General features: G+C 42.0%; 1 protein-coding gene across 2 annotated transcripts in view; it reads left to right on the top strand.

Moving 5' to 3' along the window:
* Positions 1 to 1,194: 1,194 nt before the first annotated feature.
* The window catches only part of SPTLC3 (serine palmitoyltransferase long chain base subunit 3), a 93,766-nt gene continuing 79,485 nt past the window's right edge, over positions 1,195 to 15,475 (top strand). For both annotated transcript variants that reach the window (XM_065679267.1, XM_065679264.1), the window contains exon 1: positions 1,195 to 1,647. In XM_065679267.1, the coding sequence (XP_065535339.1) occupies positions 1,531 to 1,647 (117 nt within the window). In that variant the 5' untranslated portion in view covers positions 1,195 to 1,530. The remainder of the gene's footprint in view (positions 1,648 to 15,475) is intronic.

Genomic DNA, 15,475 nt, shown 5'->3' with positions numbered 1-15,475 from the left:
TAGTGTATCATGGAGGTTTTCTGCAGGTCTTAATGGAAGCTTCAGCAGACCACCTCTGAAATGAGGTGAAATGCAGAGGGAAAGATGCTGAGATACTTCTTTTAAACACAGTTCAGGTCTATGTTAGGTAGGGACCAAAATATTTCCTACTTTTCCATTGAAGATATACCACTTTGCAAACCACTTCAAAGGAGAAAATACATGTTAGCAAATCAATACATGACGAAGACAAGTTTTCAAAACCAGTGCAGTGTGTTTCCCTGTATATTTTTACAGTGGCTCACTAAATATTTAATCTCCTGAGTTCTACATTCTCAAGTTGTAGGCTGCTTTTTCTGTATATCACTTACATTTCATTGCTGACATGGTAATTTTTTCTACTTAAAACACTCCAAGTGTTTTTATTCTCCCAGCCTTTCATCCTTGCTCTTTTCCAAAATGGATATTATAATACAGCTTTCCTTTAATCTCTCTCCACAATAACTTTAATCATTTGGGGAGGAAGAGATTCTATCAAATGCTGCCAGATACTCTTACACTTTCATGTTTTGCCACTAAAATCCGAAACATGAGAATTTGCTTCAGCAAAGACACTATATGTGAGTATTTCCTCGTGTCTTAAAAGCAAGGATGTATGCTAGTCCTGCTTAGTAATTTCATATGTGATTAAAACCTAACTTGTTTTAAAACTAGATTAATAAACTTTATAAAAGTCCATTTCCTCTTAATTATAATGGCATGCCATTTATCCTGTTACTGGCCAAACTGATTTTAAAGGGACAGTTCACTTCATCAAACACCTGTGCACACATTTGTAGGATAGAGCTAAATATATCGTTCCTAGCTCTAGGTAAAATATCATTTAAATACTGAAATGTTTTCCATTTCCTTGCAGGATTAATGTTGTTTCTATCATGCTACCTAATAAGAAGAGATTAAAAAAACAGAAAAGAAAAAAGTTGTTCTGTTCCACTCAGTGAAATGCTACTTTTTCAGCCAATACACTCTGAACAAGATGAACCTTGTAATTTTAAAGATTACCCTATTTAAATTTTCCAAGCATTTTATTACTCTAAATGGAGTAACGTAGCTCTACGTTCAGTGTAACCAGGAGGAGAAACTCTAATGTTCCTCACTGGGAGACGTTTAAGAGGTAATGTATCTTTAAGTGTCTCCGCCTCTGAATCCACCCACTTCTTGATAGCTGCAGCAGCCTTGTTGACTCATAGAAGCTGTGTTCATACAATAGCCAGCAATGAGACGTATTTCTCAGAGATTTTAAGAGCACACCTCCTGCTATGTATTTCGCGATCTAGCTTGCTGGGGCTGAAGGTATATGAAGGAAACAGTTTTAAGTTTCTAAGATATTGCAAAAGATAGATCTTCCTCTCATCCCGGAAAATCCTGACAGACCAGTTGGATACCTTTCAGGCCTTAACCAAGAACTTTATCTGCTCGTCCCACTGTCTTTTTTGTAGTAGAAAGACCTGAGATACCCTTAAGAACTGGGAATCTGACTAATTTAAACAGATGGCTAATCCCAATGCTGTCTGCAATGGACATCTACATCACCATCATCATCAGAAACAGAATAACCTCTTAAAATGTGGAATCTATAAGAAAAATGGAATTACGAAAGGAATGAAGGTAAGGCTTAATTGTTTACCCTAATTGCCTCAATATTGAAAACTAATTAGTTACAACATTACTTATCAAGCTAGTTTCATGGCAGTCTTGGTCTCCATTGAAGAGGTTGTATGGATTGGGTTTATATGTTAAGTTTTGCAATGTTGGGACCTGACACTGGTTTTTTTTCTGTCATCCTAAACTGCAATGAGAGTTGTGAATGCTCCAGCAACTTACTGCTGGTCCTGTGGATGAACTAGTCTCTAGTTCATATCAAACACGACAAACACTTGCATGCTGAAATGCAGTAGTTTCCTTCTTAAAGCTTAACCAGTGGTGGAGTTGACTTTATGTTGCATTAACCACTAATGGAGCGCTGTTTTATCAATTTAAAGTGTGTGTGGAGTAGTTTATAAAGTGTGATTTATTGCTGTATAAGTATAACCAAAAAAAAAAACACGTGCAGGGGAAGCTGTCTTTTCTTGATGTTTACATTACTGCAAGGTTGGTTTAACTGATGCCTGCACTTTACTGACGCTGGCTCTCTCCAGTCTTGTACTGCTTAAAATCCAAGCCAGTTTGCTTCCTAGTTTCTCAAGCTGTTCTCTTTGAAACCAGTGCTCCTCATCTATGTGAACGTTTTGTAGAACAGTTGGCAGGTAGCAACCTAAAGAATGAACCACAAAACCAAAGGTCTGCTTCTGCCAAAAGAACCCAAATCTACAGGTTGTCTGTCTGCGATGCCTGTTCTGAGAACCTACTGCCTGCCTTGAAGTGTCCTAATTCTGGATCATGATGTGGTCATTAGTAGAAAGTCTTGTAGTGACGAGCAAAAGCCTGGCTTTACAGATGGTAAGAGGGGAGTGAAGAAGGTTGCTTCTGGAGCCTGAGCACTGACCTGACCACCCCTGCTGAAAGCTTGAGACAGTGGCTGTGGCGAGGACTCCACTGTTTTAGAACTAAACTGCTATCTTATATCTTTCTCGAAATGGGGCTCTCACACACCTAGCACTCTAATGAAGGCACACCCAGTGTCATGCTTAATGATTGTCTGCTTTAGGTGTCTCCCTTGGTACCGGTGTTTCCCAATCTTTGGCTTGTGTAGTAGGATGAGGAAAGCAAAAATGCTTGTGCAATGACTGAAAGGCCTTTCTTGGGATTCACTTCCAGAAACCTAATCTGGCATCCTTTTATATGTCATCATTTTACGTATTAGCTGTTTGCCACAATGATGTCTGAAATCTCTGCTTTCACTTTGAGTGGCAAATTTCAATAAGCCTTGTCATTCAGTTATTGCTAACCTTCAGTTTTGAAAGCAGTAGACCCCCATGAGGGGATTAGTTAGAATATCCTCCTTAATAAGAAAGCCGTGGTTAGAGAAGTAAAGAAGAATATTGCTGAGGGTGAGCAAAAAGGAAATAAAGATTGGCCTGAAAGGGGTGGCAAAGAAATGGAAGAAAATGTTAGTAGATGTATCTGCTAGATTAGTAAGGTCTTACAAGCACCATGTGGTTGAAGGAAAAGAGGTTTTACCCTGCCATGTGATGTGTGAAAGAAGCACTGAACCACTGATAAATACCATCCATGGCTGAGGAAGTGGTGAGGAAGTGAAGCCTTAGAAAGTTCAGGAGGCTTATCGCAGGCAGATTTGGTATGTCCGGGTCTAGCACTGTGTTCTGAATTACATGCCATTTCACCTCTCTCCTTGCTTCAAACACAGATTAGGAAAGAAGGAAACAATAACAGACAGGAGTCCTGTATGAACCAGGAATCTCATTCCTGGTAGGAATCTCCCCATTCCTGTCTGGTCTGTTTCTCCACCCCAGCTGCCTCACCCTGTTGGGTACTTATGCTTTATCCTATTCTATACGAACAGATACTGTTCCTTCCTACCTGAGCTGTTTACATGGCATACTGCTCTAGGTGCACAACTTCACACAGTCTTCCAGGGCGTTTGCATTTGCAACACTTCGCTGAGGTGTGCTTCCCACTTCACAGCTGGGACCTGAGGAGTAGGCAGTATGGCAGCTGGGTGCACAAGGAATTCTGTGCAGGGACCAGACCCAGGTTTGTCATGATTCCAGTCATCCTCCTTCCTCCCTTCTCTTTTGCTCTTTCTCCACTTTGACCCAATTTCCTGTAACATTTTCACACACATGCACACACACATGTATGTACTTTACTGCTTATTGAATAAATTAATTCACTACTAAACACCTTACATTGGAGGTGAAATACAGTGCTAGGATATTCAGGGGACATGACTGATGCTGGTTCTAGCACTGAAGACATGGCAGTTCTGCAGTTCTGAAACTCTTGGAGTTGGTTACAGCTGTGTTACTTAGCAAGGAGGAGAGGAGAGCATTCTGGTTTGACAGAAGCAACTGGTGGTACAGAGGCTGCAGCAAGGGCATGGCACAGTGAAGGCTTCTAAGCCAGTAATATGTAGCAATAGCTGCACACAATTGACTGACTGGAACATCAGGCTTTGCAGAAATCTGTTCCATAAACCCTTTTTTCCTAGGGAGCCCACAGGAAGCGCTGGCTTCAGGAAATGCTGGCTTTGGAAACACTGCTTTTGAAAACACTGGCTCAGGAACAATGTGTTTCGCATCTTAATGATGTAAGGACGTTTTTTGTGTCTGTGAGTGCATGACAGAAAGAGAGAAGTAATTCTGATACAGCAAAACCCCCAGGTTACCAAAGAAAGGATTTTGTTTAATGGTTTGGGAAGGCAATTAGGGATGATCAAATGTGGGCGAGTAGGGAGGTTCTCTTTGCTTCTAGCAAGCTGTGGCATACCAAGGACAGGAAAGGAGGCATCCAAGTGATAAAGAAGCAGGGAAGCATCCTACCAGAAGAGGTACTGCTTTTGTGGGGAAAGAGATCTACCCCTTTGGGGTGGGACTGCTGGTTTGAATAGCTTCTGTGATTATTTTAAGTCTGACTCACCCAATTCTAGCTGATAGCACAGACTCCCACATAGTAATGAACCCAGGCCTAATCACATCCCCACAGCCGTGCATCCTTGCATTCCTTATAGCATACATCCTTACAGAAGCCTTCCAATACCTAAAGAAGGGCTACAAGAAATTTGGAGAGGGACTTTTTACAAGGACATGTAGGAATAGGACAAGGGGGGATGGCTTTAAACTGAAAGAGTGGAGATTTAGATTAAGTATTATGAAGAAGTTCTTCTCAATGGTGCCCAGAGAAGCTGTGGCTGCCCCATCCCTGGCAGTGTTCAAGGCCAGGTTGGACAGGGCTTGGGGCAACCTGGTCTAGGGGAAGGTGTCCCTGCCTGCAGCAGAGGGGTGGAACTGGATGAACTTTAAGGTCCCTTCTAACCTAAGCCATTCTGTGATGCTGATTCATTGGAAGGTGGGCCACAGTGAGACATAACCTTTCACAGGTGGGTTGTGCACCATGTCTTTCACTTCATTAGAGCTTGTAAGACAGGCAGAGGCTTTATGTTCTTCCAGAAGTTGCAGCCTGGACTTGCCTTTATCCAAAGCACAGTTCAATGGATAACCTATTTATTTATGCAACTGTAGTATACAGGAGAAGGTACTTTCCTAGGAATGGTTTCTTTTGCTCTTATGTTGCTGTTGATTGGGTGTCAATTGTAGGGAACATTGGATTTTTTAAAACAATAAATATGTTTGTCTAACACAAACATTTTTTTCCTAAAGTACACATGCAGCAATTTTTTTGATAGATAATTTCCTTAGATGCCTTCAAGACAGTATAAAGCTATTTGCAAATTCACTTTTCTTCTGTTCTGCACTGAGAATGGCATTAGCTTGCATTGAGAATGGCACTTCACTTGCAGTGAACAGCACTACAGCCTGTCCCAGGGCTTTCAGTCTCCCTTCTGGAAGGAAAAGAAAGAGCTTTGGATTAGGTCAAACCTGGTAACATCTGCCCCACTTATTTGATAGCCAAAAAATGTGATAGCTTCTGGCATTTGGGGACTCTATAATTCAGAAGTTGATTATGTTTACCCTCTGTCCTGTGACATCTGGACCCTCTCCTAACTGTTCTACTCTGCTATTGATTTGATACTCCTGCTGCTGTCTTAGTACCTGTCATCCTTTTGGCTCCCCTGCTTTTCTTCCTCCCCTTCGTGCACTTCAATGTCACTTACTCCCTAGTGAAGATCTTAAAGAAAACATTGGTTGTTTAAAAAGAAAGTCATGAAAGGAATATGCCATGCAACTTTTCTCACAAGAAACATTTACTTGTATGTTGCAAATGCCCCCTGTAATTTCTCTGTGCTCTGTCCTCTCACATATACAGATAGCACTTACTTCATGTGTGCTTGCAGTGGTTAATGCAACTGGGGCATTTTGGATGCAAACTCAATACAATGTTAATGAGTCCTGTGGAGAAAATATAAGCTGATTCCCACAATTAGAGTCACGTGATAAGGTTTATTAATGAGAGAAGAGAAAGAAGGGAGGGTTAAGGCTGATCAGACACAGCCTTTCCGAATGTTTGCGGCTTCAGTTGCGCAACCATAAAGTGATCTACCGACAGAATCATCTTCTGAAGTATCTTCATTTCTTGCTGTTGCTTTGGGTAAAAACAAACTGAAAGGGGACTTTGCTGGCCCCAGCTTGTTTCACCTGCAGCACCTAAACCTTTTGAACCTGTTCCACTGCTCATGTATTAGTGGAAAGCTCAATCTTCATAAGCCCTCTGGGTTTCATAGCTGTAGTGATGACAAGTAAATAGAGAGAATTGGTTTCCAGTCAGAGTTCTCTACCGATTATTACACCTGTTGCTTCAGCTGCACCGCAGACATGACCTCCTCATCCTCAGTTCCTGCCTTCTCTGGGTTTCGAGCCCCAGAAATTTGCTGCTTTGTACCGGCACTCTCAGCTAATAATCACAGGTCTCAGATCCACACCCTTGTTTCTGTCATTTACTCTGCTATGTGATGAGCTCAATGCATTGGAAGCAGGAAATGTTGAAGAAGTCTTTCTGCAAACTGAGATGTCACAAGTGTGTAGGCATGTTAAGCATTGCTACAAGAGTCACTGTTACATGTGTGTTGCATGAGACTTTACATGCAGGGCTAGGGATCACATGGTACAATAAATTTCCAGTAGGGATGGAGTCAGTACCCTCTTAACACCTGAAATGTCTTAATTCAGCTAATTAAATTTTGGTTTGAGCCCTGCCTGGCAAAACCAGCATACAGTGCTTTGCTTTGGCTTGAAAGACTGAGCATGTCAGGTCCTTAAGGACAACCTCCTCTTAGCACAAGAAACATGAAACAAGTCAATGTATCAGGAGGCTGGCTCAGCTAAGGGCTAAGGTATTCCATGGTTTCTTTCACCACCAAAGTCTTCCATGCCTCTTTGGTGTCAAGCTACCAGTAGTGGAAGACAATTGAGTCCTGGATCTATTGAGAACTCTCAACCTATACAAGTGAATGGGATCAGAAGGAAGCATCCAAATGTGCTGGCTGATGTCATAGTAATATCACACGCCACCATCTTTGACAGATCACAGATATCAAATATCATCCCTGATAACTTCAGAAGGGCAAATGTTTCATGTGTTTTCAAAAGATAGGATAATGTTTAGGAAATGTAGTTTCCTATAGGAAAAGTTAAGGAATAACAAGCATGGTTGTAACAAATATAAACTATGTTTGTCTGACGGATTGTCTTCTATGATGAAGTGACCAGATTTGTGAATGAGGGCAGAATGATGCATGTGATCTACCCTAACTCTAGTAATACTGTCCTCTTATGCTCCTTGGGACATTACGGTCTCGATGGGTAGACTACTATATGGGTTAATAACTGGCTGGATCATTGGGCTCAAAGAGTAGTGGTTAATGGTTCATACTTTGCCTGGAGGCTGGAGAGGTTTCATATATGGGGGAAAAAAATCATCAACATACAGATAACAGCACTGGGACGTGTTGCTCTGGAGCCTACATCGTGGAGGCTTTCAGGACCCAGCTTGGAAAAGCCCTGAGCACCCTGCTGGGAATTTGGTGTTGGCCTGCCTTTGGACACAAGGACAACCCAGAGACCAGCTGAGGCCACATCCATCCTAAGTGAGTCTGTGACCTTTTAGTGTAAGGACGCAGTATTTCTTTAGTTGGAGTCAGCTGCAGTGATATAAAAATGGACAAAATTGATCCAGAATCCCTGTGGGGCTTCTGTGGGTAATTACTGGTGAAGAAGCTTATTCTTGCTCAGTAGAGGTAGTTAGTAAAAGAAAACCATGAAGCGGCTTGTCCCATTGCCTATCTACTTATGTCCCTTCAGCACGAGAAATAACTACCTTTGCGAGCTGTAAAAGCAGTCTAGCTTTCAGATACAAACAAGGTAATGTGTATTTTCTACCTACGATGTCAGCCAGGGACATAGCTGTCTGCAGTCCATTGCAGAAGCAAGTTCCCGATTGTAATGGGTAATAGGATAGGATAATGGCTTCCTGGGGACTACCTGCATCTCTGTGTGAGCTGGCATAGGCAGGAGCATGTTTATAATCCTTACCAATGTTCCATCATTTTCCCAAATTCTACCCCCTTGCTTAAGGCACCATTTCCACTGGGACTGGCAAAGCTGGAGGTGTCCATTTGGGCTTGCGGGGTGTAGGGCAGGGAAATTTAGAGGCACATAATAAACACATATAGAAAAAGGAGTAAACATATTGCTGCAATAATGCTTTGAATTGGGTGTTCCATTCATCCTGTCAGGGAATTAAACCACTCAACCAGCCAGGCACCACCAGTAGATTGTTTTGTTTGATGCTTTAAGCCCTCAAGATGCTGAATGTCAGCCTCCATGTTGGCTGATTCATCAGTTATGTTGAAACAACACATGCCTTCAAAACTGGAGGAGTGTCTTATGGTGTCAAAGGAGGAGATACTCTGCCACCAATCAACTTTGTAATGTTTTTTGGTGTATGCCCGCTACCTTCCCAGAAAAAGTAACAATGGGGACCGTTAACATCAAATGGACACAGTTCATAGCATAATTCTGCAATACAGCCACTGGGATTTACATGATTCCATTTTCCCCTGGAGTTAGTATTTTGGGGGAGATATCATCTGGAAGAATTTCAGTGCTTACCATATTTCATTCTGGAGGTGTTGTATTAAAATCCTATGGGTTTTGATTACGAATATTCTGGCTATTTAAGAAAAAAACCGCTTTAGTCAGATGTGAACTCCAGTGTTTATTGTTTTACTACTGGTTAGCTTCTTTAATTGTTCCTTCAAAGTCCCATTCATTCTTTCAATCAAGCCATTAGTTTGGGGATGGTAGGCAATGTGAAATATCGAGTCTATCCCTAGCCCTTGAGCACAATCTTGGATATTAAATCCAATAGAGTGTGTTCCTTGGTCACTTTATTTGATGAGGAGGTGTGCATTGATGAAAAGCTTCAGTTGTGTTGTGCTGCTTAGCATATTTGGTAGGTTTAGCAAAAGACAGTCCTGACAACATACCCACTGCAGTGAATTCATATCGCCACTGCCGTAACAGGGGCATGGGGCCCGTGTAATCAACCTGCCAGGTATTCAAGGCTCACTGACCTCATTCTGTCTTTCCCCATAGCCTATATAATGCCCTTAAATGTAGCTGTGTACAAATAGCACAATTACATGTACATGCTTTATAAGTATGTAATGGCTATTGAAAAGAAAGCATTAGCAAAAATCTATCACCACCTTCCAGGGTAGTAAATTTTTGCTGACTTTTTCTATAAGAGTAGCTATGTTTGGTACCATAACTGCAAGTGGGGGGTGACTTTATTCAATTTTCTATAATCTACAGTCATTCTCCAAGTGCTGTCTGGTTTTTTAACTGGTCAAATAGGATTATTAAAAGCAGTCATGGTTTCCTGAACAATTCCCACTTGTTGAAGTGCCTGAATGGTTTGAATAATTTCCTCTTTTCCCACTGGAATAAGATAGTGTTTTACAGTTACCGCCTTGCAAGGATGGGCAGCACAACAGGATCCCACTTTAGGAATCCATGCAAGATGGCTATGGATGAAATAGCAAATCCTGCTTGTGGAGTCCTGAATTAAAAACAGCCATTTAAAGTATTATTTGCCTTGCCAACAGATCAATACCCAAGATATACTCTTTCACTGGGGCAATTAACGCTATCCTAGTAAATGGAGTGGCATTTCCTATTGCTAAGGTAACCTTAGCTCAGAGGTCAGGGGTCAGATTTCCTCCAACTCCACAGATCTGTGATGTGGCTTCTTTATTATTACTATTACTGTGTAATGCAGCAGCTTAAGCTCTAGAATCCATTAGAACTGACACATGTAAAATCCCCTCAGTCTTTATGGTTAAAGGAATATAGGAGTGTCAGTACCCCTCACACTAAGAGGCTACAGCAGCAGCAATTTTGGGGGATCTTCCAGACCTTCATTTCTGCTGTTTTGGCATTTTCCACTTAGTGCCCTGCCTTGAGGTGGCAGGCAGGGTGGAAGATGGGCACAGAGTTAGTGGTGTGGCCAGGGGTGGTTGGCTTTTTTGCTTAGGAGCTAACTTTTGCTATCAGCAAAACATTTCTGGTGATGTAATCCCATTTATTTCTGATTGTGGGACACTGGCTTGGACAAGATTATTCCACATTTGTTTCCTCGTCACCTGCAATATAACTGCTTGGTTTTACCACCTTTCCTTTATTCACCACCTGCACAGATGGTCCCAGAGTTACAGCCCCTGTTTCCCTCAAGGTATTTGTTATGGCACCTACATGACCTGTATCATTTGTGACTTCTGGTATAACCAAAGGTTTGACTGAGGTGAATGTTCCTCTAGAAGCTGCAGTTTGATACCTCTTGTTACTGCTTCCTGTCTGATTGAATCCCATAATCAATACATGAGCCATCATTGTTATCAGAATGTTCCCAGGTGCAGCAGAGTGAGATGATGATCAGAAAAGCAATCAGTGAAAGCAAAAAGCAGCCATCAAGGAGCACTGGACATTAACACACAGTAAGGTAATCAAGGCCCATCACAAGCACAGAAGCCTGCCGATTAACAGCTCAACAGCAAAAACAACTGTAAGTTTGAACTAGCACATCCCAAGCAAATCTGTCTTAAGCCCTTCATGCCCCACATTGGGTATCAAAAAGGACTGCCAGGTATTAAACCCTGCCAGCAGCTAAGAACAGCACAGCTGATTGCTCACTCCCCAGCTCAATTTGTTGGCAATACCCACTATCAACTGTTCTGCAGTATCTTGCAGCCCATAGCACCGCTCTGCTTGAGTAATAATTACTTCTTGCACAATTGCCTTTGCATCTCATAAAGTTCTGACTTCCTTTTCCCATTCTCTCATTTTACTCCATAATGCAACAACTTCACAGTCCAGACCTCCAAGGCCAGTAACTAATAACTATTCCAATCTCCCTGTTAACTTGTGAGAAGAATCCAGTGCTGTTTTCCATGGCAGTCCATACACAGCCATTTCAGTTATGTGAGGGATAACTACCACCCCGTCACCTATTTCAGGCCATGCTTCTGACAGAGCCCACATAGCCAGGAAAGTAGCCGCTGAGGTTCAGCACTCAGTATTGGGCCATCCAGTGGAGATGCAGGTACAGTGGAGCTCAGTCCATGCTAGAGGATGACAAAACCTGCTGTTTTCTCCTGTATTTCAGGTATCAGTGTAGGTGGAGTTTGCCACTGTGCTTTGATCTGTCCCACAGCATGTCTCAAGTATGTTTGATTCTAAGTCAATCACAGGCCTATGCAATTTAAGACAGATTTTCCACTTAACCAACACACAAGACTAAACAATGATTAGTACGATAGATGTGTGTTACTACCCTTCAGCTGCAGGTCATTTGACTATATTTATAATCCTTTCCACCAGTCTTCCATTATTTTCCCCCAGTCTCTATAAAACCAGAGTTTTCACCAGAATATTAGCTAACATCATGCTATCTCTCAGAGCTTGCTGTTCGCAAACGTGTGGTGGGGATTCAAATCCTGTTTTATAGGCTATGATACGTATAGATCCCTTAATTTACCATAGAATCATAGAATGGTTTGGGTTGGAAAGGAACTTGAGATCATCCAGTTCCAACCCCCCTGCCATGGGCAGGGATGCCTATGCAGGTCAGTTTCTGCTGCCACCAGACACATGAACTCTCTCATGGCTTGTTATTTTTAAATATCTATTTAAAGAAACTTTACTTCTGTTGTGGTGAGGTCTGTGGCATTAACCAGCAAAACAGGAAATTAAATCTCCCTACAATGACCAGTGGCTCGGCCAGAGAATTCCTGCCATTCCTGGCAGCTAGTTTTTCCACAGGAAACACTTTTAGAAAGCAATCAAGTCAGAAGTTTTGTGAGACTATTGTCTGAGAGTTGTCACTGTGGGATGTATGTTGAATTGGGAAGGAAAACGTCATTTCAGGAGAAGAGCAGGCAGCAAAGAACCAGCTGTGTTGTGTGCCAGACTGAAGAGGAGCTGGGGCATTTCACAGGTTGGGATATATTAATCACAGAATGGTTTGGGTTGGAAGGCACCTTAAAGCTCACCCAGTCCCAACCCCCTGCTCCAAGCCCCATCCAGCCTGGTCTTGAGCCCTGCCAGGGATGGGGCAGCCACAGCTTCCCTGGGCACCCTGTACCAATTCAGCCAAATAGCTAGAGCATTCAGTGTGATGTCTGCAGTACAAGACCGCAAGGAGAAGAGCTGAATTCCCAGGGCAGGTACCATCTCTGTGCACCCATGTCTTAGCACAAACCTGTTCTGGCCAGGTGACTTTATCCCTCTTGTAGCACTTTGAATTTGTGGTAGAACAAGCTGTGTAGCCTTGTCTGTTCTTCTGAGCATCTCAGTCTTAGAAATTATTCAGCTGTATCCTTTCCTTTGTTCATTTGGCCAAGCACAGGCTTTGACATGTGCTCTGTCATTCCCCCTCTTCCGAAATATCTGTTTTTCCCCTTAGCCTACCAAGAAGTGAGGATTTATTCACTCAGCAATAGGAATATGGAACTTTGCAGTGGGGAGCTGAGACTTTCAGCCATTTCAGCTGACATCATGCTGCACTCTGCTTCCTCCAGGAACTTCCATTGGAGTTTCTGCTTCCCTGTCACTGCTGATGATTCATGTTGTCTGAAGAGCTGCCATACATCCCTCTCTGTGACTCACACTTGTCTATCTGAGGCTTCAACCTGGGTAATCTTCTCGCAGTCTCAAAGTTGTCAGCCTGCAAGTGGAACAGCAGCAGCCATTTGTACATTCTTAAGCTTCTTGGGGCTGTTCTTCAAGAGTGCCTCAGTCTGTCCCTCTATTTCAGTTTTCTGTCTATTCCTTGTGTTTCCACAAGACTTTGTGCTTGTCTTCTGAAAGACAAACACAAATGTGTCTGAAAGACACATTTCTCCCTTTGTGGTCCCCAGGCTGTGCTTCCTGATGACAAAGGTATCTGTGATCAGGTGTTTGTGCACGCTGTTGTGGGGGAGATCTGTAAAGATCACTCAAAGCAACTGCCTAGAGAGGGCAGGGTACAGTTGCTTCCATCCAGTCTTAACAGTCATGTGTCAGTGACTGTAGTGATTTAGATGGGAACCCTGGGGACCAGGAATGTAACTTGAGAAATACATGTAAGACCACCCATGCTTGTCACATTGTACCTTATTGTCAGCTCTGCCCTGAAAGCATCCTAGCCCCTTGATCTGATCAAATACATCTCCTACTCAGTCCCCCTGCTGATCAGCCTCAAAATCTCAGATACAGACTTGAGCAATGAAATAATTCAAAGTGAATGAATTTTTGTTGAAGGGATTTCATGCTCCAAGAAAGCATTTGAAAAATCAATGTATTTTTCTCATTTTTTTATGATCATGTTCATGTAAGTTCATGAGTTTGAGCTTTTGAACTTCCAGCAACTCTCGACATCAGTCATGCTCAAAGGGAACTTTTTACTTTGGCACAAAAATGTGTGTCTGCACATCTCTTGGTGTCCTATCTTCTTTATATAAGGCTTTGCTCTCCTGTGCAGTTCTATCCTTGCATCACTGCTATATAAACAGCATTTTGTTTTCATATGTGGGTGGTAAGATTGTTTGGGAGGTTCTAGCAGGTGTCAGGGTGTGTTAATCCCAAAGAGGAAAACCTCCTTGGCTTTTGTTGCTCTGCTTTGATCATGAAGGAAACAAACCCTGTTAAACTGTTTTGATGCAATCTCCACCCCTTTTCCTCTCTTCTAATCACAATCATCTATCACCTATGGGCCATCATCCTCAGTTTCTTTTCACTTGCCTTAGGTTATAAGAGAACCAATTGTGAGATTTTTATGAGTCTTTACACGTTGTATTGGCGCACCTGGGGGTGAATATATAAAGGGTGTTACAAGTAGATTCTGCTTTCTCTGTGTGTCCAGTTTCATCCCTGCTTAAGAAATACACAGTTACGTTATCAAGTAACCCAGGAAGAATCCCACATGGGTGTAACTTGTCTATAGATAAGTGTTGGTTTTCAATGGAATTCCTAAACGGTGTCTCTCCAAGTTGAACTCAGAGCTTTTGCTTCTAGAATCTAATTCTTATCCATTATCAAGCAGGAACAATTACAGATTCCAAAGCAAAAATGATCATTTGCCAGATTCTACACCTTTTAAAGAAAATAGTTAACATTTTCACTTGTCATTCTGTGACAAGTATGCTGCTATATACGCTAAATCTATTTGCTTGTTCTTGAAATTCACTTATGTTTTCAAGGGATGGAAAGCTTATGAATTCTGTAATCTATCTTTATTTTCAGATGTGTATAAATGGATCTGGTATATTGACATGCAGCAGTGTGACATGCTGGATATGTTGTGTACATTAGCAAGACTTGGCAAGATAATTACGAGTGAGTTTGTGTCCTGAGAGGGGAGACGTGATTTGGGAACTGAGGAGCAGCATTAATAAAATTCAGTTTCACTTGGGTTGAACCTTTTGTCCCAGGAGAGGTATAATTTATTTCATCCCTCAAAAGGAATTAATTGGCCTCCTCACATCCACTGCTCACCAGTGAAAGCTAAAGAGATTAAATTCTGCAAAGAAATTACTGTCTTTAAGCAGAGATATACAGGATCAAGAGGAGCTGCAAGGAAGCTGTTGGGTTTTTTTGTTTGTCCAATGTAAGGATGGATAGCTTGCCCAAAGTCCTGGCCTTTGGGTATTGATGCTCAGTGTAGTAACCCAGCAGAGGACTTCTCGTTATAGCAGCAGTTTCCAGCATGAAGTAATGTCTGCAAAATCCCTCCATCTCCCTCAATGTCTTCCCAATACACAATGTCTACCCAAGCACACACGTTCACCCATCCATTTCCAACAAGCTTTTCTCTGCACTTCATTAGCATCTTGGCTCTTCCTAAGTTTCTGTTGTGACAAGAGAAATTTCTTTATTGCCTTACTATATAAAGGAAGTTCTGTCATCACCTCTTTGATTTGGTAAAGAAATCACTGTGGCTTTTACATTAGAGATGCATCTCTGCAGGTTACGCAAGAGTGAAAGTCAACAGACTCTCTGCTAGTAAGGAACAAGGCGGCATTGCCAAGCATGGCAGATCAAAATATGGAACTCTGTCAGCTTCCATCGCACCCCCAGCCCAAAGTATACATTAATTGCTGGGATTTAAAATACTGGTATGAACTTTGTTTTCAGCACAGCATAGTTAAATCAAGCAAATCAGAAGGGAAAAATCTGCTTTATCCATCAATAAGTGGAAAATACTGTAAAATTTGCAGAGATAAGGTACCATCGGTAGTTTTTTATATCTGTGATTCAGTATAACTGGGAACCTTTTCGAAAGTTTTCTTGATGTAGGCTGAGAATTATATGGATTTATATAA

The sequence above is a fragment of the Lathamus discolor genome, chromosome 5 (genome assembly GCF_037157495.1).
Source record: "Lathamus discolor isolate bLatDis1 chromosome 5, bLatDis1.hap1, whole genome shotgun sequence".
Lineage (NCBI taxonomy): Eukaryota > Metazoa > Chordata > Aves > Psittaciformes > Psittacidae > Lathamus > Lathamus discolor.
The sequence above is the reverse complement of the archived record's forward strand: the minus strand, read 5'-3'. Positions and strand labels throughout refer to the sequence as shown.